Source organism: Panulirus ornatus, chromosome 14 (genome assembly GCF_036320965.1).
Source record: "Panulirus ornatus isolate Po-2019 chromosome 14, ASM3632096v1, whole genome shotgun sequence".
NCBI classification, from domain to species: domain Eukaryota; kingdom Metazoa; phylum Arthropoda; class Malacostraca; order Decapoda; family Palinuridae; genus Panulirus; species Panulirus ornatus.
The window spans coordinates 2566129-2594116 of NC_092237.1; the positions used below are offsets into that span (position 1 = coordinate 2566129).

At 35.5% G+C, this 27988-nt stretch overlaps 2 protein-coding genes across 4 annotated transcripts in view; one reads left to right on the plus strand and one right to left on the minus strand.

Moving 5' to 3' along the window:
- The window catches only part of LOC139753155 (uncharacterized), a 32911-nt gene extending 17973 nt beyond the window's left edge, over positions 1-14938 (plus strand). For both annotated transcript variants that reach the window (XM_071669328.1, XM_071669329.1), the window contains exon 2: positions 39-14938. In XM_071669328.1, the coding sequence (XP_071525429.1) occupies positions 39-1523 (1485 nt within the window). In that variant the 3' untranslated portion in view covers positions 1524-14938. The remainder of the gene's footprint in view (positions 1-38) is intronic.
- On the minus strand, positions 14929-27987 carry LOC139753157 (uncharacterized). Of its 2 annotated transcripts, none has more exons than XM_071669331.1 (9): positions 27862-27987; positions 24900-25035; positions 23476-23653; positions 23156-23247; positions 21537-21641; positions 20852-20990; positions 20073-20308; positions 18637-18769; positions 14929-18134 (listed from the first exon to the last, which is right to left on the minus strand). In XM_071669331.1, the coding sequence occupies exons 1-9, from the start codon at positions 27893-27895 to the stop codon at positions 17859-17861; spliced, it is 1329 nt and encodes a 442-aa protein (XP_071525432.1). In that variant the 5' UTR covers positions 27896-27987; the 3' UTR covers positions 14929-17858. The 2 variants fall into 2 exon arrangements, with proteins under 2 accessions (XP_071525432.1, XP_071525433.1); XM_071669332.1 differs by lacking the exon at positions 27862-27987 and adding an exon at positions 27281-27414.
- Between the last annotated feature and the right edge of the window lies 1 nt (position 27988).

Sequence of the window (27988 nt, forward strand, 5' to 3'; positions counted from 1 at the left end):
ATGAAGGACATAGGTATTTATTTAAATTTCTTTTTTAGGTATTACAATTCCTCCTGTGGACAATGAATGAGAAGAAGGCCCATGAAAATGAGAAAGAAGGGCCACACACAGGTGAGGAAGATCTGCAGACGGTGCATCAAGAGAATGCAGAGCTTCAACAAGATCAAGTGGGATTGCAGAAAGAGACTGGTATGTTGGAGGATACGGCATTGCAGGAGGACACACAACCACATGAGGCCCTACCCATCCATAACACAAACCAACCAGAGCCAGATGGACCTAAGGAGCCAGGAGGGCCTGTCAGGAAACCGGGGTTTAGAAGTAAGTCAGGTATTGGTCCTCCTCCTAGACCATTTAAAAAAGCTAGATATGCATGGGAGATCAAGAACTATGAGCATACTTTAAGCAATATGACTCAGAATTTAGGTGAATGTTCAACAGATATACAAGATGACAGTCAAGACTCACAGTCTAGTGATGTGAATAGTGAGGGAAGTCAAGAAGATGGTGTGTTAGATCCCCGGGAGGTATTACCTGCAGGCAGCTTAGATAGAGCAGCATTTATGGATCCAAGAGCAAGGCCACGACCAGATCTCATGCCACCCATCATGCCAGCACCATATCCCACAACATATGGCATGATGGCAGCACCACCTCCACCTGATGCCAGTTTACGACCAGGTGACTGTTTAAAGGATGGCCAACAGGTTCCACCTGACCCTGATGCTGGTATATTGAGATGGCATACGAGACAGTTGTGTCGTAGCATATTTGATAACACAGTAAATCGAATGTTAGAGAACATGGGATTCTCACCAGTGACGGAAAAATGCCAAGGAATCCACCCCCTATTAGTCTTAAGCTTAAGTGATGATGAAGAACGAGAGGCAGAGGAGGCCCAACAGCGGGCATTAGAAAATGAAGCCCTTACTGCAGCCATGCATCACAAAGGACTTTTTATGCCTCCCTTCCATTATGATACATTAGAAAGTGGCACCACCACAGACTATGATTCTTCAGATGATGACAGTGATCTAGGAGAGGACCCAGGCCCAGATGACTTGCCTCATGACACTCATCTTAATATGACACAAATGATAAGCAGACCGTTACCTCGTGTACCTGCAATGTCAGCTGTGCCCACTATGCCTGCCATGCCTGTCATACCCAATGTGCAACTAGCCCCCCCAAGCTCCCAACCTACATACCCACACCTGATTCCGCCCCACCGGCCACAAGAGCCAGACTGTGATTTAGAAAAGCATGCCTGTGATGCAGCTGTACCTAGAAAAGATACTAGCTGTGGAAATGAAGAAGCTACCATAGACAACAATAAAAATTCAGTAGGGGACCACAGCGACTGCACAACAGCAGAGAGTGAAGAGAGCAGAGATAATGCAGACAGAAGGCAAGTAGACACTTCACACAAAGCAGAAAATGAGAATAACAACGATAAATTCTTTGTAGACCAAGCCATTAAGATGGCTATCAAGCAGCAAGGCTTGGGTTACCAGCAGGCGTGATGGCCCCATAGCATAGCTAGGTCAACAAGTTGAATTGTTCCATGCTTTTTCTGCCATCCCTTCCTGTGAGTGTTGCTGAATGTGTGAGTTAGACTAGTTTCTTGCTGGACATTGAAATGATGTTATTTCTAGATATGTTAAACTCTGTCATTTGTCATAATATTATGCTTTTTACATACTGACTTCGGGAAATTCTTTGCTGGTTGAAGTCTAGCATCCAGCGACTTCATGCTACACTTGTATTTCCTAGTCTTTTCAAGTCATTAATTATGTTATATTTGTTTCAGAGTATGATACTCATTAACTTAGGATTTACTTATAGATTCCAGCATGTCAGACTATTTCTGCTCTGGCTTTGAATGCTGATTTATATGAACAAAGTCTCTCAAGAAGAAATATCATAGAGTTGATATTATTAGACAGTCATAAGCTTTAATGCATTCAGAGTTATGTGAAGATGAAGCGGAGGAAATCAGTGAACAGTTTTATTTATACATAAAAGCAAACTTTGATCATTTGACTTTAGTTCACCATCTTTCTGTGCTTCAGCTTGACATACCATCTTCTGTTCATTATTGGATGGTATAATAATTGCTTGAATCATCCCTGAGTTCCTTGTTTCAACCAAGAAATCAAACTTGTTTATTTAGATCAGTAACAGTATGTTAATTGCTTATTTTCTGGTGGCCACTCCAGTCAACCATTAAGTCATATTCCAGAGACAAAAAAATCCATCAGTGAAATCCGCATTGAATTCTAAGGTTGAATTCACTAAGATTAATGGTGTTTTGATGCTTGATGTTTTGCAGTTTCTGGGTTTGTGCAAGGCAGCAAACAGATTCTCTTCTTTAGGAGTTTGCATTTATAAAGGTGTTTATTCACTCCTCCAACTTATCTTTATAGTTATAGTATTTTTCTTACTAATGTGTTCATATAAAAGGATATATTCACTTCTTTATAGCTGTTTGTTAGAGTATTATTTGGTAAAATTGCACTCTTAAGATAATATAGAACTTTACCTTTATATAAATTTAATGTTTAAAAACTACATGAATTAGTTTCACCATGGAATTCTTGTGAAAAAACTGATGGATTAAACTCTGTCTCCTAAACAGATCATGTTTAACAACACATTACTAGGAGCTTTTCAAATCTCAATTATTTTATATTATATAACAATAAACTAAAGGCATTTATTAGACTTTATGCCTGAAAAGAAGTACTAGTTATTAATAATCATTATTAATTTGTAAGTAATCATAAAGTTCATGTGGAAAGGCCTTTTAAAAAGGAGTTTACCGGTAATCATTTTAGGATCTGACATCCAACAAATATCTACTGGAAGAGTGATTGTGCCTGTAGCTGTTACTAAGGTTAATAAGTGCCATGTTAGCATGACTGGGTAACTGGGGTGTAAAGAGCTGATGGAGCTGTTAGTAAACTGGGTATGACTGAGTAACTATCCTGAAGGAAGAGTTACACATCTGAGTTAAAGTAGCTGGACTCTACTGGATTTGCAAGGGCAACTAAGCATCTTACGAACTGTTTAGTCCTTTTCAGTGATGCAGCCATGTTAGAGCAACTGCATTCAAGGATGATAGCAATAAATGACAGCATTTGAGCCCCATTCATGTGATTTGCTCACTATTAGGTGATTAATATATGTTAAGGAGGTGAAAGGAGTGTGTGTGTATGTGCCTGTGTGTGGATGTTTGTATGAGTTATTTACGGATGATTCCTCAGCAAAAGAGGGTTTGTGTGAACAAATTTATTCATATTGTACATAGTTCTACATTATTTAACAAAAGATGTGATGCTATTTTCTAGAGGATATGTCAGTTATTTTTACTTTATATATTATTTTTATTTTTTCCCAAATGCTGGTCATTGTAGGCAATAAACACATAAACATTGAAATTAAGGAAATTTATTCATAAGAATTACATTGAAAACAAATGAATATTCATAAACTGGAGGTACAGTTTTACACACACGCAGACTTTAGTGTGGGAAAAAGATCCATCTGTCCACAGAATTACTGAGCATACATTAGAAAGGAACGTGAACTCTATACAAGGGTTTGATTTATAAATAAAGGGGGAACTAAAAAACGCAAACTGTATCGGTGCTTTTCAACAAAAATAAGCCAAAATTTTTTTTAAGGTAATTTTAAGAAAACAGTTATGATCACAAGACATGTATAAAAAATTTTAGATATTTAGAATAAGTGGAACTTGCTAAAGCATATATATCATAAGCAAACAAGAATATGAGAAAAGATTTTACATGGCAGATGTCAGGGTATCATTTGCATATACATGTGCACAGATGCAAATCCACCTGCAAACAGATATTATACTTGCTTGGACATGGACACAAACAAAAACACACATGCATACATACACAGTGTTAAGGAGATTATGTTTGTGGATGCCAGAACTGCATTAAGATATATGGATAAGAAATGTTTTTAAACTACATTGTATTAGACTTAAATTAGTGTTGATCCCTAGTTTGGTCATCACATATGAAGAAGCATATAGATCTGAGAGAGAAGTTCAAACAGAGGACAACAAAGATTGTATTTCAGATATGGAAGCTGAGTTACAGGGAGAGGTTAGAGGTTACGAATTTACCCACAGTGGAAGAGAGAAGAATGAGGGTAAACATGATTAAAAGTCTTAGGTTTCTGATTCAAATGGCCCATGATGAAAATGATGGTTCTTTGAAAGAAGCATAGAAAAATCAACAAGAGGCCGCAGCAAGATATATGTTGGAAAGGATGTAGAATACCCCAATGATGATAGTATGTTGTGAATGAATGGAATAGGCCCAGTGATGAGACTGAATATTGTGTTTTAAGAAATGTAAAAAGTTGTTTGACAGTAGAGAAAGTTAAAGAGATATATCCCCCATCTGTGTGGAACTTCCTTTGTGTAGTGTATAGTTAGGTAATTACACACACACACACACACACACACACACACACACACAAAATCAAGAGGCCTTAAATTTATTCACCATTGAAGAGAGAAGAGTGAGGAGATCACATCCCATAAGTTCTTAATCAAGTTTGGTGACAGACAGTGAACAGTTCCTCGAAACATGCAAAGATAAAACAACCAGAAACTATAACGTGAAATTAGACAAGAAACTTGTTTAAAAAGATAAAAAGAAGTATTTTGATTGTATATTAGTTGTGGATGAACTGAGTGACAAAATTGTGAATGTGAACATTATAAAGAAGTTTAAAGTGTGTGATAGCAGAGAAACTTTGAGATGGGGCCTCACAAGTGTAGAACTTCCTTCCCTTATAGTACAAATAGGTATTACAAAATGACATTTACAAACTTGCATACATATAAACATAGGCACATAATCACACACAAATTAATGTACACATACATCATAATCTTATGCATGCAAATATACACATGTATGTGTATACTATTGCATGCACATGCATGAGTGCTGTTGTAATACACTTATGCAAGTATATGCTCATGCAGGACTGTTTATTGAATAATGATATATGCAAAATATGTGATGGGGGTTAGCACTGCTCGTTTATTCAAGTTCTCCAAAACGTGCGCTTAAATTTTGACCAAGTGGGATACCCACATTGGGGTGATTACATACACTTTTAGCTTTTTTTGAATTATCAAGCCAAAAAATTACATGGGAATGCAAACAGAACATTTATGTGAGATCATGTTCACAGACACAAATATACTTATTACAAGAACTGAAATGCTGAGTAGCACATAAAAAATGCTTAAAAGCACAAAAGCTGATTGCAGAGAAAGAGAAATGTACAAATGTTTTTAGAGCATGTTGAAAAGTAAAATGGTCTTGCCTTAGCTTCAGGATGTAAGGTATTGACTCTGCGGTGTATAAAACCTCATGGAGGATTTGCCATTGTAAAAGCATCATAAGCAAGCACTTTTGAACCTTTGAATTATATATTTAAAACAAAAGTAATTTCATAGATATGGGTTGGAAAGGTTATTATAATTTATTTTAGTATTTAGATGTATGCCTGTTATTTCCCAGAAATTTTGGTACCTAGTTCCAATTACTGATCTTCCTCCATAGTAATCATGGCCTTTTTCTTACTCTGACTAGATAAGAAACACAAACTTTGGGGTTTCTATTGGTGCTTTATTACAGGGAGATTTGAAGATCAAGTCAACATGCTAACTTACCTAAAGCCTCACAAAATTTTTAGGAAGATCTTGGGTACATGCACGTGACTTTCCTCAGATTTCATATGAAAGTTTTGAATGCTCAGTCGCCTCACTTTCATGTGACGATAGAGAATTAAAATGCCATCTTGGATATAGAGGTTAGCTTCTTCAACTAGATTGGGTATTTTATTTAATTTTTCATTAGGTATGTCATTTTAGGTATGAAATATTTACATGTACGGGTACAGAGATACATATGGTAATACTTTTAGTGTGGTATTGGAGAGTTCCAGGTGCATGGTTACTAGGTCTCCAAAAGCTCCTTGCAATCAAAAACATATACACATATGGATATTATAATGTTGAATTATAGGGCCTGTCATCAGAATGTGAAAGTAAACTATTTTCAGTAATGCAAGACTTGTTACATATGAAATGCTTAGGGCTATAACTTTAGTTTATATTCAGCTAGAATAGATTTTTCTATATTAGTGTTATTACTATAAAGAAATCATCTTTCCCTTTAATTTGATCATCAGGGTGAATTAGAGGAAAGATATATGTCCTTCCTTCTTATGCAGCTACACATGATTTAATGCTATGAGTGGTAGAACCTGTTAGCATATCTGAACTGGGAATTACTGACAGGGTCTGTAATAAGATTATAGGTGTATGTGGCCAGCCACTTCTTCCTGATATTTGTTGAGAAGTCATATCCTAATCATACTACAGAGTCCTTTTGAAACTCTTGACAGCCAGATACTTTTCCTCACTTCTGTAAGGAGAAGCTTCGTATGCTACATTTTGTAGCATTTACATTGTGCTTTTAGAGTAGGTATATGGGGGTATTTGTTAAAACTAGTGGGGAAACTTTTTTAATTTGATATTTACATATGAATCTTATCTTAAGATTATATATCAGAGATTTATGTTTTCTTTCAGATTGAACATTATGAGATAATATTGTGCTTTATATATGCCAGGCATGGAATGGTACCTATGCTTGACTATGTGAAGTTCTGTATTTAGGTCTTTTTTTTTAATCAATGTCATGTAGGTATAATCATCTTTCAACTATTAGAATACAAAACATGCTTAAGAGTCCTGTCAACCTTAATTACACTGAAAGCTATTTTCTATAGATCTCAATATGAAATATCATATTCAAATTCCAAGCAGTGTTATTTTATGATGCTAGCCATTTTACTGTGAAAGATGACTAAAAGGATTGTACTATTTTATTGTGATGTCTGTAGCACAAATTCAGTTCCATGTTCATCTTTTCTTTTTCTCTTTTTTTCTGTTTTTACAGTACATCCCATGCCTGTGTCTGTCAGGAGCCACAGTAAATATGTGTAGTTGTTGCATATTTTGGAATAGCATGCTTTTCCATAATTTTGTGATTTAAGGTTCATATCTGGAGGACCTTTCCCCTCCCAAGAAAATTGTGATTGAGATTTATTAAATGTGTGATATGAAATGAAATCCTTTGGGTTGTGGCACTGTCTATTTTCCAATCGCCCATGTCACAACCTGACAAACCTGTAAACAAGCACTGTTTCCTGAATTTGTGTTGATTACTATGGTAAGAAATTTATTTTGAATTCTTCATTTTAATTTTGATATTAATGCTAAGGAAAGAAAATCTCTCATGTGAAAAGGAGTTATAATCTGAACAGTATGGAAGTATGTAAAAAAATGTCATTTTATTTTGAGTATAAAGTATAAAACTAAAATTTTTTAATGTGTGTAAGTACCAAAATGAATTATATATTGACAAATTTTAGGTGACAAAAGTGCATAATACCAAATATTTTATGATCTCCTTGTGGTGTTTAGGGCATCACCACAAGTCCTTGTGATATGTTGTACGAAATGTGTTGGAATCTTCAAATCCTTAGTGCCATTTCAGAAGACACAGTTTCTACAGTATTGTTAACTAGCTTTGATTATGTTTGTAACTGCATCTTTGGTAACTGCTTTTTCCCCTTGGTTACAAATGTCAACAAAGAATGTTAGTTTTCAAGACTAGTGATGGACTTCAGTGTTCTTCATGATTATTGGCCATAGAATATAGAAATGCGTAATAAATGCTTTAGTTATTTCTTCTTATATCTTGGATGTTTTGACAGCCACAGCAAATTGTGTACTGCACCATAAACGTCGATGGTACAGTTATTGAGTGTCTGGTTAATAAGGAAGCTAAGTCAAGTTCCCTTGATGTATGATCTAGACATTGCATACGTTGTGTAGTTTCATTGTTTATCATTTAGTAAATATGGAATGACTGGTAAGTAAAGTACCATCTTGTTTATATTTAATATTTTTGATAATAAGCTGATTAACAGAGCTCTTGATATCCAAAAGTTGTCCAGATATCAGAGTTATGTAGAATGTGTTCTGGATATCAGTTCATTACTATTTAATTATTTATATATTTATTTTTCATTCAGTTTTTTATTTATGATTTTTTTCTTTCTGAGCCTGACAATGAGGTGAGGTTGTGTTCATAGCCCATGCCCAGGTTTCATTTAAATAAACATTACATGGGATGTTTTTGCTTGATCAGGTATAGTGATAGTATCCGAAATTAGGAATTGAAATTCATTGCAAAGAACACTGTCATGTTGCTAAATGCCGCCAACAGAATGAAAGTCCACCATTAGACCTTACTGCATAGCAATTAGAGACTTATGGTTTTTATGTTAAGAAGAGAATGTATGAACCATGCAACTGAGTGTTTGACTGACTCTTGTTTTATAGAGTGAATCCATAGCATGCATTTAGGTTTGGCTCCTTTGGGCACTGTACAGCTGGTTGCTTAGATTATTTACACTTCAGTGAATTGTGTTCAAAGAGATCAAAACAGATTTGAACATTGGTTAGTATTTACATCATGGTGCAAATAGTGAGCAACAACACTTAGGTCAGTTTTTACTGTACTAAGAGTTACAGCTGGTGTGAGACAGTCTAAGAAAGTTCATTGTATCTCACAGCAGCACCCTAATAAATTACTTTAGCAAAGAATGAAGTTTTTCATGGTGAACTTAGAAAATTTCAGCCATCATATTACAGGTCTGTAGAAGGGATTAATGTTAACATAAATGGGGTGAGTTTCTTTCTTTCCCAGGGGCTTAGGCTCAAGCATCAAGCCTGAGACAATCGCATTAAGTTCACATGCATGAAGTCGTAGAATAGATTGACAATATTAGTCAACTCCCAGAAGGGAATGCCAGTTTATGTGGTGCTGTGATTCCCTCTCACGTGGCTGTGCAGAGATGTTACAGAGTTTTCCTATTGAAATTAACTTTTCATGATAGCTGATTCTTGTGTTCAAGGTTACATGTATGCTGTAGTGCTGAGGGGCCCATAACTATGGTAATTTTGTCCTTATGTGGACTTTTTCATGTAATCTTCTGAGCTGTAGTCTCTGGTAGTTCACTTACCCTGGTCATGAAGGAGGTCATCAACCATAAATACGATGTATGTGTGTGTGACTTGTGAATGTTATATGCTATATACATACATAAAGGTACAGTGTGGTCATTCATAGAAAAAAATCCTTGTTTTTCCAGAATGAGGATTTAATGGTAATACTTAACACAATAAAGTGCTGTCATTAAGTCAGCACTTGAGATAATGGGGTATTAGGTTACTTTTCCTTTTGGAATTAACTCTTATCCATCATTTAGTGGCTAAACTCACTGAAAGATTCCTGATGCATTAATGGCTTTATTTCTTTTCATTATGGTCAACCCCACAGTTATGTTATAGGTATCTGTAGAGCTCTTTCTCAGTCGTCTATTGCAGTGATAACTTCTAACATAAAAACAGAAGATATGTTGTCTTTATGAGAATCCACATAACTCTTCCTATCTGATTACTCTGAAAAAGACAAACATTTTACATATCTTCCATGGCTTTTTGAGCAGAAGAGACCAGCATAAAAGAGTCAATAGAAGGTTGACACCTGCCCTCAGTTCTTGTTAAGGTTGCCACATGATTTAAACAGATTTATGACTTTCAGTTACTGTGGCAGGTGACTTAGTTGGTTATTTTCCCAGGGAATAGGGTTTTCCCACTGAGTTATAGTTTTTAGATATACTTTGGTTAACTGCTGTGTCACTTGTAACTACGAATGATGATGGTTGGGGGAAATTTCCTTAGAGCTCCACCTGTTAGTACTATTTGTTTGAATCCTACCTTGTCCATTCAGCTTGTTTTTAAGCTGTGGAATAGATTTTTTATGGTAGATTATGTAGAAGCAAAAGGTAACAGGTGCTTTAAGTTTCTTTTTGCGGGTTTCATGGCAAACTCCTTAAGACAGCCTTAAATTATATGTTTGATGCTTCTGTATAGGTGGGACTGAAGTGTCATTTTTGCCTATTCATCCTTGGTTAGCCTATTTACTTTGCAAATTTGTTGAGATGCTGCTTTGCTGCACAAGGGCACCTCACTTCTGATTTCGGTAGACACCTGGCATTGGCATGTATCAAAAGGCAGTCTCTTTAAGAGCTTAAGCATTCATGGAACAAACCAAAAACATTTTAATACTAACTTTGGATTATGGGATAAAACTCCTTCTCACTCTCTTCTCAGGTGAATTGGATAAGTTGGTTCATTGTTAGTCTAGGATCAGTCTTACTGCCATGAAGTGCAAATTACCCCAAGTAGTTCCAGGAGAGAATTAACTGTTTTAGAATTGTCTTTTTTGATACAAGAAACAGTTTCCAGATTCCAATTTCTCTCCTCATTGTTGGATCACCCAGTCAGTAACAACTGGCATAACATTGGAGTAAATGGAAATTTACAAGACTCCTTTATTCTTTTATTATCAGTGGTGACAATGGTGTTCCTTGGAAGGGCAATGAAGCTGTAATTGCTCTGTATTTATCAATCAGTCCTTGGTTTTTATTTTCTTAACTATCTTAGTGGTAGAAAAGTTTTTCATATATTCTTTTTTTAAATGTTTGTTGGTTTAAGGGAACTCAAGAAGTGTTTCACTGTCACTCCAAGGCTTACAGCTTCATGTGTGAATTCTTAAATTTGGTGTGTTTTCAAAATCAATATTTGGTTTTCATTTAGAGGACATACATATTGATATTTTTAAGAAAATATTGACATTTTTATTCTTTTAGAATTTTAGTAATGCACTCATGTAAAAGTATCTAACATTTTAGTTAATGTTCAGTGAAATTTATTGCATATCACTCTGTAACTTGACACACTTTTACTTAATCAAAAGAACTTTAAAGTGATTATTTTTTTCCGTAGTGGAGTTGGCGTCATCCTAGGTTGGTGTTTAAAAAAGCAATAACTCGGAAAATCCAGGCAGTTGAATTTATGGTCAGAAAGGAAATTAAAAGCATTACTTAAAACATACTGTGTCCATAGCCCTTAGCCAACACAGTTGTGATGTACCTTACTTAGAGATTTTAGATCAGACTGATATATGTTTTTCTTACATCATAATGTTTGCATACATTGTTTGAACAATATCTGTCATTACTTTACTTCCATGAAACAATAAAACAAAATCCCTGAGCATGACATCAGAAACCTCCTGCTGGTTTATGAAGTTCCAGTATAACTTCACCTTGTAATTTTATACCCTATATCCAGGAAGTATGCCCCTTATCTCATGTGCAAAATACTAGGGTCATTATTTCATAATGTCGACTATAGTTTCAAAACACCAGCTGCTGTAGTCTTTAGACAAACTTTGGAATTGATCATACAAAATGTTTCAAAAATTTGTATGTTCTACTGAAGGAACCATATTTGTCCTGCTCCTAAGCTGAAATTCCATCCATTTTATGAGGACTTTTAGTTATCTATAATTATGTAGTATCCATTTATGAAATATTTTTGGACTGAAGGCCATCCCATACTTAATAGTTAACCTTTACATACCTGAGAAACCTTTGTTCTTATTTCCCAGTAAAAGGATGAGCAATTGATCGTGTTGATTTGAAGGGTGGAGTCTTCAGTCTATTGTTGGGCTTTGAAAATAAAGTTTAAAGCTTAGAACTCTTATCTGAACCTTTTAGCCTAAATAGGATAAACTGAGAACATGCTTGCCGCCTCACTGTCTTTTTAGTTTGCTGAGATATTTACTGTCTTTAGCTTGTCAGTCAGTAATTATAACTGAAGCTGGGCTAATATATATTGATGGGCTTTGACAACATTGCAGAGCGATCTTTAAATTGCTGTCATTTGCTAACAACAATATGGTTGTTAGTGATGTTGAGACTATTCCCATGTAATGTTTTTGGTTGAAACCTGGGTAAGGGTTATAAGCACTAATGCCCTTGATGTAGGCTAATCAGTTTTACGAATGGGTCACTTGGACTCAAAACCTGTTTTTGTTTAGTTTGTCACTGTATGGGAGACTAATGGTTACTACTGTTTTTTGTGAATGTCCTACCTGCCAGATTTATATATGATAGACTTTCTGTCAGGGGTAAATAATGCCTCAGCCATTGAGATATTCAGAATAGATTCAGCAGCTGTTATAATACGCATTTGCAGTCAGGGACATTTCTCTCAGAAGTTTTTGGTCACTACTGTTTGCACAAAACATTAATTTTACAATGGTATCTGTATCCACTATGCCATTTCCTGTGTTACAGCAGGATGGTCTCTCTATTTTCTTCAATGTTCTTGGATAACTTGGGAATATATGTGCCATCAAATAGTAATTTGATGTATTATACAGTAGTAGTATTTATTGTTTTTTCAAAGTATATTTTATATTGTAGAGACTGATGTCATTTACACATCATTGCTTAATTGAGACATCTTTAGAATTGAATTTATTGCTAAAACCCTTCATGTGAAAAGCAGCTGGATATTATGTAACCATACATAGCCTAAATTGTGAAACTATTTATTTGTATTTTCTAATTATGCAGTGTTAAATAATGTAGTGTATCACCAATGCAGATTAAATGTAAAAGTGTTTAATACATGATTCATTGAAAAATCTTGTACTTGTATAGCACAAAAGATTGCAATGTTTATTACTTGCTAATGGTAATACTTTTAAGACACAGTCATCTGACTGGTCCACAAACACACACTGACCACATTCTTTCTAGTGTGAGAAAAGTCCCATTTTTAACCTCCACTTATCACCATGTAAATTAATTGTAAGTATCAGGGAAAGGTTAATTAATAGCTAATGAATTGTATGTCATGTTATCACTGGGATAGCACAAAACCATTTAACTGGGGTAGCACAAAACACAATGTAATTACAGTAATTTCTTATAGTCTACACAGCTGACTATCATATGATCTGTTGGTGATCTGAATTATGAAGATATTTTGATTCATGTTTATATATATATATATATATATATATATATATATATATATATATATATATATATATATATATATATATATATATATGCCACTGAAGAGCTGGTACTAGAATTTTCACCGTGTTGAAGATGGGAATAGAAACATTGAGATTAACGGGCATTTACAGATTGTGTTTGTGGTGTAAGGCTGTTGGAATTGAAGGTATGCCAGCTTTAGTTCCTTCTCTGTTTATACTGTATCATAGGGAACACTTTATGTACATAAGTAGTGTTTGGTATACTGTCCTTTTGAGTACTGTGTCAAGTCTTTCAGTTGTCTTTTTTTTTTTTCATGGTTCAACATTGTGACCAATGGAGGTGTGATTTAGAAGAATGGATAATGTGGTTTATAATTATGTTTCTCCCCAGAATATTCTTACTGGATGTTATTGCCAGCCTCATTCAGCACAGATACTACACCATTAATAAAGAGTAGCAAGCATCAAAGCATTTTATACTCTGCACAGCTGTATGAACAGTGGCTAACTGTTGAACTGACTTGATTTGCCACATACACTTTGAGAGAGATTTCAATAAGGCACTTAATTTATGCATTACTTAGAATGCAGTCCTTATTAGAACTCCATGTGTGGCTCAGAAATGTCATTGTCATCGCAGATGCTCAGTATACACAGTATCAGCTTAAATTTAACATCACGGTCTTTATATTGTTCAGTGGAATGACAAAGATGGTCATTAGTCATCTTCAGTTCTAGTTGAAAAAAAATATATATGTAGAATGTAAATTATTAGTTCAAAGGAGGTGCTGATTAGGTCCAAGGATGCAGACCATGGCAACTTATCACACAATAGTTACTAAGAGCTTAGGCCAGACTGCAACAAATCATGGTAAATTTCAAGCTTTTAGAAGACAATTGCATGTCTTGCCAATTAAAAATCATTGACTAGATATTAAAAGGTCATCACATTAGGGCTGAGTGTCTTCATCAAGGTCTATATTTTTTGGAATATTTAGATGCCTATGGATTCATAAGCAACCAATTTTTTGGAGAAAAGAAGAATTTTGTTCTTTATCTCATTTTGTATTTCTTAAGCTTGCTATCCTCAGGTGCTAAACATCGTGTTCATTCATTTAGAAAATCTTTTTTAGTTCATTTTACCACGATTTCAGTTATTTAACCCAATAATTATAAATAAATGTTACTACAGAGTAATTTTCTTATCAAATACTTTTGATTTAAATGCAGTTTCAGTCCAAAGACAGTTTCACCTGGTGCAAAGAGGATTCATAATGAAATCAAAATAAGTAAAATATAATGTCTGCATTACAGTAGGTAAAGCTGAAGCACTAATGGATGGACAGTGTCATTGCATAATAATGACAAAAGTTCAAGTTAACTAATGAGCTAAAATTAGCCAGCCAACGAGCATCTCATTTTAGTGATCCAGTGAGGAGCTAGCCATCACTCATGGAGTATCATGTTTTTTGAGTTCATATATTTCTTTTTTCTAATATTTTGCCTAAACAATTTTTGTAATTGGGGAACCTATTGGCAGGAGACAAAACATGTAAATATTCATAATTTTATAAACCTTTTATCTGCATTCATAAAAAATTTAACAGTTGACTGTCTCACTGCATAAGAAGATGCAATAATAGGGTCCCTAAGACACTAAATGACTGTTGAGAATAACTTATACATAAAGCTTTGCGAGACCTCACGAACTGGACCATACTCATTGTTCCACGAAGTATGACCATGTGAATTATGTACATGATTGGTAGCTTTATATAAATTTTATTGTTGGGGTTATAGGGAGAAATAGAAAATCTGTGGCAAATGCTTTGTACTATACCCTCGGCTGTAAAACAAACTAGAAATAAAAATGTTCTAGTATATCTTTCTTTTATTTAAATCCTGACAGCATGCTAGTATAAAATCTGTACAAATTTTATAAAAAGCTGATAAAGCAGTTCATTATGCTATGAATATGAATGCCATATTTACTTTAAATACAGAAAAGAGGTCTTGACAACTTGGAAAGATGACAAAGTATTTTTTTTATGTCTAACTGCAACTCTGCTTTGAGGGGTTACATCAAGAATGAACAAATAAATGTCTCAATTACAAACATATAATCTCCAAATGTTGTGTAAAATGTACTGAACTTAGAGACTACTATGTACAGAAAAGCCTCACAAACTACTTCAAGGGTTATTCATACAACTTCATGTGCACTGATTTAGCCCACTGACAACACACCCCCTGTACACCATATCACTCCAAATCATTCCGTCCAGTTCTGAATGTTCTGAATGTTCATGCTCTGATACTCAAAGCTTCTTCCACTTCAACCTTTCTCCTCCTCCTCAGTGTACCTCAATCAAACTGAAAATGCGATAATACCGTGCAGTAACAGTGATGGACAAGCTAGCACTCAACACCAGGACCAGATGAACTTCCAACAATGTCTAAAAAAAAAACAGAGATCATTTACAAAACCATCAATGCTGATGATGAGATAAAATCCAGTTAATGGCAGTACTATAAATCCAAAAATCTAATGTTTCTATCTAATAATCCCACCTAAATGTTCCTCCCTACTACTATCCACTGCTATCATTTTGCCAAAATGCAGGGCTAGCGCATAGTTCTCACAGCAGGGAAATCTATAGTCACAAAGAATGAGCTGCATGAGTTAAGTGATGTCAAGGGTTACATGTGACACAGGGAGATTGTATGTTTGTCGACAGAATGCCAGTAATCCATGTGTTACTGAGGCATAAAGAAAAGAGAGCTACCAGGATCAGATGAGTGCAACTTGACAAACACTAAAATGCTGGCTCACTAAGCGGATGTCACTAACCCTCCTGATACCCAGGCAGGTAGTACTGGTAATATACCTCCCTGGTATGTTACAAAGATATAAGATGTTACAAGAAAAAGTGAGTTTCGAATTGTAGTGTGCCATAAAGAGAGAAGTACACATTCACTTGCTATATACAAGCTTATTATAAACTGACAGTTAAACAATCTATTTTTATCACCAGAAATATGCTATATACAAGGTTTGCATTTAAATGCTTTAGCACGAACATTATGTGCATCATATGTTTCATATCATGGGTATAGCAATGCATCTTGTGAAGTGTGGCCTATCACACATCAGATTGCACAGGGAGCTTATTGTGTGAGGTTATTCTTTCCTCAAAAGTGAACGAACAGGAACACTGACAAATTCAAAAACTCTATAAATCTGTCAAATTCTTTCAATAGCAAGGATCATATGGACAGTAAACAATCCATAAATAGAAAAAGTAAAAAAAAAAACGTGATCCAGAATATACAATATTTCAATGTTATCACTATAACAATAGGTCTTATACGTAATATTACAAACTATACCATGGCTGGCTTCTAAAATGACCATTATAGCTATGTCAAGCTCCTTACATGTGCTCTACATTTGCCCTAAATATTCTGCTCCTCATGCTGAAAACTATAGTTTTTATTAGTGTGTATTACTGTACTTATATACTTTGTCAGTAGTCTGTCAGATGTGCCTTAGATGCAAACATTTTCAATGGTTTTATTTTGAAATTTCTAAAATTGGGAATACTGGGTCTGGGGAATTCACATAGAAAACAATGATAAAGCAGTGACATTGGCTGTGGCAGAACAAGGAAAACAGAGCAGTGACCTTTGGAAGCTCGTGTGCCATTTTGGCAAGATGTGATTGCAAGCATTCAAAGTTCAGATTTTTTCAGCCTATGGATATTTGTACTGGATATCTTCTGTATACTTTTAATAGCCCCCTATTGTTAGATATTCTAAAGTCTTGTGTTAGATTCTTCAAAGGTTTAATATTCTGATGCTTGCTAAATAGATATACTTTTCCTTCAATGGTTTTCATCTACCTGTACAATGAAAACAAGAAACTTTACAATTTACATAAGTTTCTGTTCAGATCCTAGCAACCAGGGTATTGTATATCTAAACTGAGCTGAATATGGAAATGCATATGTAGGTTTTTGTGATACTTAGCACCTGTCAAAAAATAATACAGGACCTTCTACAAAATTTCATAGTATCTGATATTCAAAGTCTGTCTCTGGGCTTGCTACCTAATGAAGGGTAGATACTTGAGCTAAAAACAGATTAAAGTGGTACCTGCTGTTCAGATAAAGTCTATTTATAGGCAAAGCTCATAGTGTCTATAGCTCACAGAGTCCAATGAAGAAACATGTAAAAGCCCTTCACTCTTTATCACTTGAATATGAAAAGGTGAATGATGGACAAAGTAGTGACTTAAAACTCCTTGTACTCTTTAGTCCAGAATGCAGAGAAAGACATTTACCTATCTGTTCTTATGGCAACAAGCGTGGGATGAATTATGGAAAAATGTGCAATGTTTCATAGCAGCTATGTTTCCTGAATTTAAAGTTAGCCAAAATATAATTCTTATAGAATCTCTAAGTATATAAAAATCTCATTTATCTATTGTATATTAAAGTCTCATTTATCTATTCATAATTAACCTGGAACCCCTTTCTTGAAAAGGTCATAGATTTACATAAAGTTACTCAAGGCATGCCTCCTACTAGCTATTTCACGTGGTTCAGTACTTTTCAACAATTAGTAAACAATATATCAAACCTTGTAGGCATTTCGAATTTCTGAACCAGCATAAATTGCTGTTTTTTACATTATTCATCCTTTGTCTCACATCTTAAAATACCCAGGGCCTTGTTTGGACAGCCACAAATTCATATAGGGAGTGTAAAGATAACTGAAGAGCTACACTAGTAAAATGCTGTATTAACCAATATCATTACTGAAAAGAAAATACATTATAGAAACAAGTCCAACAGTATATACAACAATAATACTAATATCCCAGGGATACATCACTTCTAACGTATTTATATTCTTATTTATAAGTCCAGTGGATACATTTGACAAAAGGAAAAATAACAAAGATTGGCTGTTGATAGCCTGGAAGGTAAGAGGCACAGACGACATTCCTGGAAGCACATCAGACAGTGTTTCTTCAATCAGCGAGAAGTGTGTGAGAACTAAAATTGTGAAAAACATCTGCAACAGGAAATATGTACAATATCAAAAATCATATTTCTATGCATGAATCCTGTCTTTCTAGTCCCTGAATACAGAAACATGATGAAAATTAATCAACAACAAATGTAAAAGTTGAGAGTATGGGAGCTGTGGAACTGTGACAGTCAAAGCCATTATCACATAATTTCAGTACTGATTCTTTATTTCAAAAGGCTGTCTGACATAAAAGGACACATTCAACCTGATTCTTTCTGAAACATGTCCCTACCACCCTAGCACAAATCCCTAATCTTAATCAGAAACTTCCCCATTCCTTCCAATATAAATCCAAAAATATAACAAAAGACAGTCTTAAAGCCTCACTAAGGCAAGGTGTAGCAGCCTAATATTGTCCAGATGAATCATATTATATCATACTAAGTAATCTAATGAACAAAGGCATTTGATGAATGATTTGTTATTATGAGTGATAATCTGGTAAAGTACAATATAAAGGAATATCTTATGTCAAAATACTTACTGCTAAAGCTATAAAAGTAGGATTGCAGAGCCTTCGGGATGGTAAATCAACATACAAGTGTAAACCTGCTAAGCAGGTACCACTCAGTAGCATCATGATGAAAAGTGAATTTGATAACTTTGTGCTACTGTCCCTGCAAAAGATAAATATCTATTTGGAAAGTGGGCACATACGGATAGGAGAGGCAAAATTCTTTTCTTTAATCACTTCCTCTAACTTAGTAAGGGAGCATCAAGAACAAATAAAAAACAGCTTCATATGTACACATCCTAGCTGTCATGTATAATGTACTGAAACCAGAACAAACCACTCACAGCTAAGCCCAATGGAGGGGAGCATTCCATGGTTCACCTTGACTCCTTCATATGCCCTGGTTCAGCTTCCTGACAGCACATCACTCCAACACACCACATTTATCTAATTCTCACTATCCTATGCACACATCTCACACTGAAAGCTCAGACCTCTGTGCCTCAATACTTCCCTCACTCCATCCTTTCATCTTTTCAGCTTCCAATTCTTATAATCCTCAACAGAGAGGTTTAGAGGTAGAACTCTGAACCCATAACACAACAAGGACAACGTGCATCAGTCTTATGTTATACTCCATTTCCACCCTTCATGAGGGTGACCTTTTGCAAGAGGTTTAGCTTACTAAAGTACAGGGTTTCAAGACAGCATGGCTGGAGCTGTGTACACAGTAGACGAGAAGATGAAATTAGCTAAGTTGCCTAGCTCCAGATTGAACCAGCATCTATTGGATTGTAATCAATGTGCTATCATGATGCGCAGTATGTATGGTGTTCTTCCCTTGTGTGTACACATATTCGGAAATCCAATCAAGGTAATATCTGCAAACACACTAACCTTTCCTGCATGAAATAACGAAACTTTGCTACTGTGCTAAAAGAATGCATACAGATGACAGTGCAACTTTGCCTAAAGCAAATAAGCAGTACACTCTGATGCACTGTAGAATAATAAAAATATAATCTATGCACAGCAGGAAAGTTGATGTTCTCATGGAAACAATTTTTATGTAAACTACACTTTTCTGAATTCTTAATATTCAAAATGACATACAGGATATAAATTTCCACTATTTCTAATAAAGAAATAAGGATAATAAACAAACACAGATGACAGAAATCAGTGAACAAACACTGTGTAAAGACAGAAAAAAATATACTGTGTACTGAGACTGAAACACAGAAAAAGACAGCATGTGTAAAAAGTCTGAGGTGAACCATGGAAAGGTTTGCAGAGCCTGGTTGTGGATAGGGAGCTGTGATAATGGTGCATTACTCATGACAGCTAAAGAATGGATGTGAGCAGAAGAGGGCTTTTATCAGTTCGCATGTATCAGTCATGCAAATATTACTTCCCAAGTGCAAATAATAGACACTCCTTCATAATAAAGTACAAAAAACAGTCACCTGTTAAATAAAAAAGCTCCTAGTGATGCACCAAAGAAGTAAAGAGCCATATATCCTGGCATAGATACCAGCCACTCTCTGTTGGCGAGGAGGAACGTTTCTCGTGTAGCATCACTAAGAGTCCATGAGCCACCACTTCCAACTGTGAGGTACAGGTGATGACAGACACAAAGAACAGATGCCATCAAGACATTACCATTACAACCAAGATGCCCAACCAAACAAGTACATGTAACCTGGAAAAATAATTGAAAACCTTTTATCAACCTCTGCTACCTACTGTACATTTCATCATGCCTTTATTCTTACATGGTAGCCATAAAATATCTCATTACCTCAAAAATCTTGCACTCTTTTATTTAACTATTTTGTTATCTGAAATACTTCAGAACAACTATCATAATGAACTACAGCAGTAATCTTGATACATCTTACCAGGACAGAGAGACTCACATTACTTGCTGAATCACTTTACCCCTAAAAGGTCTCAATCACAAAATGTGACAATAACTGAGTTCGTTGTAATAAAGAAAAGGGTCTAGCATGGAAAATATCTGTGACATACACAGACAGCACTGATGGGCCAGCTGTGTGACATACACAGACAGCACTGATGAGCTTGTTGTGTAAAGGAAAACTGCATATCACAGTCAGCCATATAAACTACAACAAACTCTAGACTATGATTCAGCTTCTTATGAGAAACTAAGAGATAAGCTTTCGTAGAAATAACACAGCTAAAACGGGTCACTAAATATTTAGATGGAATGAAAATTTACCTTGATAAATGCAAGCGTGAAGAAGAAGTTTCCATGTACGCCATATTCAGTTACATGGTGCTGGTAATCTGATGCTCTGACCAGTGCTAGCCTTAACAATCCCAGCACAGTGAGGATAACTCCATCTCTCACAACCAATCTTTAAAAAATTGATAAAGCAAAACCTAATATATGATACAAAAACCTAATGCACACCAAACTTTATAATTCAAAATGAAATATCAGGATGTACTTCCAGCCATAAACCTGTATCCACACTTGTCTTTAGAAACCTAATCACATTCTAGTGATATCAAAAAATTTCATGTGAAATGAATGCATATTTTTCTAAAAATTAAGTTTGATCATGACTCAAAGAGAGCATCTGCAGTCTGATCTATATGATATTTTGATAAGCAACTCCAACACAATACTCTCCTGAAACTTTCAATACATTTACTAGATTCTTACTGTTCTGATTGTGCTTCCAAAATCTTACTACAGAGTAGCTGTTATGATTCAAGTACCTGACAGTGATATATTACCAAGATTTGATCCATAGGACTTTCACTAAGTTTCAGCATTTACCTTTCTGAATAAACCTCTACAAACTTAACAGGATTAGAAGTAATGTTAACGTAAGTTAAACATCATGCTAAGTTTTAGTTTTGATTTTAACTAAAAAATACTGGATCATGAAACTCACCTGTGTGGTGCTCTTTTCCTTCCTTCAACAATGCCATTTATAATGACAAACCCAGCTGCACCAACATCCATAAGACTGTATCCATACTCTTCAGTCTTAGCAAACCTATGATACAGACTTAAGTCATAAATCTCCAAAGTTGTACTGAAGATATTCTCAGCATAAATATAAATATCAGGTTGCAAGAAAGTAAGCCTATCATATGGAACAAATATCCAAGCCCTACTGCCAGCCAGTGGGGTAGGGGATCTTTGCTCTGCAAATTCAACTCCTAAAAAAGTCGCATATCCCTATACATTGGTTATATCAGACAGAAACTGGAACATAAGTATATCAGACAGAAACTGGAACATAAGTATATCATAATAGAATCATACGTGAACAAATAAGGCCATTGCTTGTTTGCTCCAAATGCTACCTTCCTTAAACAGGAAGTGGCAAACAAGCATAATAAAAATGGATACGAGACTGTAATTCTGGTACCATCAAACCTGAGATGAGGATAACCATAACAAATATGACTGTAAATGATCTATATATCCACTTTCATTAATATTACTTACCTCTGACATATGGCAGATCAAGGGCATACAGTCTCTCACTTCACTGAAACATGTCCTCAACCCATGATCATCCTTAATAGTACACTCTTGCATGACATGCATAATCAAAATGGATGTTTCAACAATACAGTATCCGCAAAAGGCCTTGTCCTCACCCATATAATTTCAGAGGCGATTCATGGCTAACGGTTATTGTGGGAACAAGCATATGATGCTCTGAAAGTGAAATAATTGTACATCTGGTTACTGAGACTAGTGTTTCTAATAGTGCGACCACCTGCAACCCACCTCAGTGTTTCTTAGGCTATCGTGAGGAAACAATGTTCATTCTTTACACATCAAGGCTGCCATTTCATTTTGGCAATTTTGCTTCTGGGCACTGCATTTCTTACACCTGTACTTCAAGATGGGTGGCTCTTACCTTTCTAAGGATGAAAAAGACTGCTAGGCACACTGGGTGCTTAGAATGCTTGATTAGGTGGCTGTTTCCTGCAACACCTTATCAGTACCTCACCTCAATCAAGTGATCAAGACCCTATGGAACCAAAACATGGATCTGGAATATCTCAGGAACCTTGACAATTCCATGTCCAGGTGTCCTCGGACGGGAATCAAGGCCAAAGGAGAGATGACAAAGTAATAACATATAAGTGTGACATCACCTCTGAAACGTAAGTTGAAGAGGACAAGGTTTTTTTGTGGACAATCTATTTTCATTACTCATCCCTAATTAGTGTCACATCATCTGCAACACTATGATTAACACAATGGTGCCTTTCAGAAAGTTAAAGGTGAAAAAAGCTAACATACGTGATAACACTTTCATGTATCCATTACAACATTTTGACATGTGGCACTATAGTGAACCTAAGTTTGTAATCATTATTTTTCTAGTGTCACTGGAACAAGAGTACATCATGATTGGAAACCTGTATTAGGCATTTCCCTAATAATCAGCCACAATATGCTACATTCAAAGATAAATGGAGATGAATTCAACAGAAAGAGATGAACACTACAAATTATCTTCTCTTGCTAAATAATTTTCACACATACCTACGTGGAAAGGAGTGAAAATCAACAGCAAGAATGGCAATTGCTGTAGCAAGACTTAAGACAGCCCTTAATGATGTCACACACCCTAGATACTGAAAAATAACAAATTCATACCATAGTTATCATGGACTATGGTAAATTAATAAAAAGATCATATAGCAACTGGTTCTTCATTACATAATGAACAGTTAGCTGTATTCATGAAGTATATTCGATCAAATCTTTAAGATTCTTTTTTCACAACCTAAGCTACTGAGCTGATTGCTGAAATATAAAACAATAAAGAAATAGAAAACCCATTAAAATTATGCAATACAAACCTTTCCTTCTTTTCTAGTATCACTATTTACAACTGGTTTTATGGATTTGATGAGGTATACAGCTACTCCTGAAAGAATCATAAACCCTGCACACACTTCCAAGGTGTAATCTGCCAAGACTGTAAAACTAAGTGTAAGAGGAACAACAAGCAATGTGCTCTCCAGGAGAAACCAAAACCTGTAATGAAATCATGCAGCTCATGTTAGCATTCTCTTTAATAACATAATCAAAATGTCAACCTATTTCAGCAGACCTTATGCCCTAAAAAATATGGGAAAATATGTCTTGAATTTGTAGAAATCTGCAAAATCTGGCATATGGTCAGGTTTTCACCTAACCAACTTATACGAATATGAGGGGATTAAATTTCTATGGAGAGTTATATATTTTTCAAATGGTAACAGGTTTCATAAAGTATGATCTGTTCAAAGTAAGGCTGAAATTTAAAAACTTTGGGTCGATTCTCAAAAAGTATAGGACTTACAATAAATTACCCTGTTTTAATCATGAAACACTATCAAAAGTTACAGCAAAACCAAACAAACAACATGTACTTTTAAGAGTATAAACATTCTAGAGATACTAGACAATAACTTCAGCATTTAGAGTTTCTACCTAAAATAAACATATTATGATGAACAAAAACAACTCTTTTTCTTTTCATTCTATCGCATCTTAATCACATATCCTCTATTTTCAAAGAAAAGTTATCAAGCATTACAATATCACTTTCAATATACTGTTTTCAATTTGAGGACACAAAGCTTCTGTGAAATCTGAAGATACTCCTATAAAGTTTAATACCTCATAAGTAATCAGGAGATAACAAAGCATGCTATATCTTTGCTGACATACTGGTGGCACTTGTGTCAAGCTGACAATGTTATGTCCATGAACAAAGAGGCTAGTGCATTTGATCCTTATCAAAATACTACTGTTTCGCAGCTTACTCAACCACTACGAGAGGAAATGTTGAAAATACGTAAACTTTGCATGTAAAGTATTTTCATCAATCCTTGAGTATTCATAACCTAATTTTTTTACTCATTCATTCTAAATACTGATCTAATCTAATGCTTTTTCACCTCCAATCATTCCCAATATTAACTTTATATATATGATTTACACAAAGCAACAAAAAATCTTTCAGTATAGCTTTTCCTGAAAAGTTAGGTTACAGTTTCTTAGATCTGAATGAAATCAAATCTAACCTAAAACATTCCAATGTTTAGGCCAGAATGTAAGTCAGGGCACAATGTTTCTTCTAGAATATCCCATTCAACACAATTATTTTTGATTGGAATTTTTACTATACAGGCAGTTCAAACAAGCATTGACTGCTCTCATATACATTCATTCATTCTCTATAATAACATACTGGTTCATAAAGTAATTACATTCAGTCATTTATTACTCCTCTTACCATCCTAATCGTCCTTGCACAGCAACAACAGCAAGCACAGATGTGGGGATGATGGGGTACAGAGCCAAAACAAGGTCAAAGACAGAGGAACCACTGTGGCCACTAACAAAAGCTTCATGGGCCTCACGCACTGACCCTGGTAAATGTATTAATATATGTATATCAGAAAGTGATAAAAAAATTACCTAAATACTCCTATGTAATAAAATCATACTGCTTATCTTTATCTGAAAACAATCATGAGCAACAGCTTCTACTGAAACTCAAAGCATTGCTACTGATAGCAATAAGATTTTTTTTTATGAATCTAGTAAATTTCAATTCAAGAGAAAAAATAAAACCTCTATTCAGATTATTAGACAAATAAACAATGCAAAACCAGCTATTTTTAATTCTTACATACAGTGGGATCAAGGCAGAAGATACTAATGAACTTGCCAGGTGTAAGTCTGGCTTAGAAACATGCCTAAGTTCATCAACATTTTCAAATATTCCTTAATTACAGCTCTTAATGTGTTCACTGATACCATAATATGGGTAATATTTGTTCCTTGCATGAATACCTTCCTCTTCATCCATGATAAAAAAAACAGTAACTGTCTGGACCTCACAGGACTCAGTCCTTTTTCTTTTATGTCTAGGGCTTCAGTCACAGACAAGACTGGGCCTTAATTGAAATATAGAGAGGATTATGAGAGGTAAAAAGAAGAGACAAAGGAAAGTATTTACAAATTCTGAAGAAAGTGAAAAACCCATTTTTTGAAATGCACCAGGTCATAGTTTTTGGGAAAGACATGAGAAGGTAGAGAGTTCCAAAGCTTCGAGGTGTAGGGAAAGAAACAGTTGTAAAAATAACCCATCCCTGAGTTGCCAATGGCCACGTAATAATCATGTCACTTAACAGCTTGCCAAGTGTTGCATGGTCTAGCCAGTAGTGGGGCACATGAGCAGCCAGCCCTGGGGAGCAAGAACCAAAGTAATATCTATAGAACAGGATAGTGAACCAACACTGTGGCATAGGGCATGAGGATTAAGTTCTGAAGTCAGCCTGGGAGAGTTTATAAATCAGACCGTTTTTGACTTAGCTCTATCAAGTAAGGATGGAGAGCTAGAACGACCCTAGAGGTGAGAGCAATACTCCATACAAGGACAATTCAGTCCTTTGTATAAATGGAGCAACTGTTCAGAAGAAAAGACGTTTCAACATTTAAAAAGAACTCCCTGTTTTTCTGAGGCAGACGCAGCTATTTCTATAATGTTAGGTCTCCAAGAAAGAGTATGTTCATTGAGTCAAGAGGTGGAATTGCAGAACTATCGAAGGAGAGATGAGAGTTGTAAGGAGTTTTCATTAGAGATGAGTAGAAACTGGGTCAGCAGTAAACACAAAAAAAGCATGGTCATAGTTGAATGTGAAGCACAAAAATCACTTTTCTGTGTTTACCACTAACAGGAAGGACCATTTTTTAATTATGTATCATTTTTTTTTCAATATTTTCCCCATTACTCTAAGCCCTGCCCTCTTTACGAGTTGCTCCACATCTTTCTTTCTGTGGTTCTAAGAAAGTAAGATGTAAATTCTAACTGCAGTTATATATTCTACTGACTTTAAAGTTCTCTAAGTTCAAAACTATAAACAAAGCATTACTTATCATCTCCACTTTTACCATCTAAACAACCTAACCATTTATTGATGACTTTAGGAGTGCAGGGCAATGGACAGTGAAATTTTATTCATAAGTATCAATATCATTAGACCTAAAGTTAGCAATTTCTACTTTTTTTTTTGTATCCTACCATGATATGTCAATAATGGGGAAGGCTATGAAGATTACAAAAAGTGTTGGGGCAAAATAATGTAAAGATGGGTAAAGCTTTTCTAAAAAGGTAACATCACCAAACTTCCACAAACAACCAAGATCAACTTTAACATTATGGTACAGTCCGCTTCACTGTGCCTCTAACCTTGATAATTACCACTCAACCTCTCTTTCCATAACCCAGGCCACAGCTTTCCCTAACTGTGCCCACAAACAAACCTACTTTACCAAGACCTACAGTCAAGTCAAGTCAAGTCCACAACACACCCACGGCCTATCCAGGCCACACACAAGGACGAGCCTAACCCAATCCAACAGCAGAACCTAACCTAGGCCAAACCACTGTTGCATTTGACGTACATCACATAGCTTAGCCAAGCCCAACCCACTGCCAAGCAGAACACAGACTTATCTAGAACGTAACCTAACCTACAGTATGGCCTATTCTATAGTCAAGTCTGAGACGGTATCTCTGGGGATAAACAACCCTAGTCGGAAAACTGATCACTTTCTCATTTCTCTTAAACAAACTATCTTGAAAATAATCTCCTTGACGTGACTAACCACCATGCACGGAAGAAGACATCAGGGTTCGATTTATCTTAGTATTTTCATAAAGAAATGACACAAGAGCCAGCCAGCCAGCCAGGCGGCCAGACGTCAGGACACAAGGTTTGTTTACCTACACACAATGTTACCAACGCCATGATTCACAGTGTTACCAACCTGCTCAAGGGAACAATAATTACAATTTAAATGCAAATTATTCTGTGATAATTCGTGTGTGTGCATCTACCTGATAGATTTTATGAAGTTGAAGGCTATTACTCTCACGGTTTACTCTGTTGATATAATACATGAAAACACTTAGGAAACTTTACTAATGGCAGTCTCAATATCTGTGATTCGTTTTATGAGAATATTTGACTTTTTCTAACTAAAATCTAACATTTTGTGCTGTGATCCTTGGTTACGTGCCACCTATTAACTTTTTCCTTTCAATATCGCCGTTTCCCGAGTTAGCGAGGTAGTGCCAGAAACAGACGAAGATAAACCTCATGCACACTCTATCCGTCATGTGTAATGCACCATAACCACACTTCCCTACCTACAACCAGGCCCACACACCTGGACGTCTCACATACCCTGATTCAGTCCACTGACAGATTGATGATCCATGTTTACCCCATCGTTTCAATGCACTCTTATCCCTTATTCTCCTCCATGGTCAGGCCCCGTTTCCTCTAAATATCTTTCACTGCGTCTTTCCAT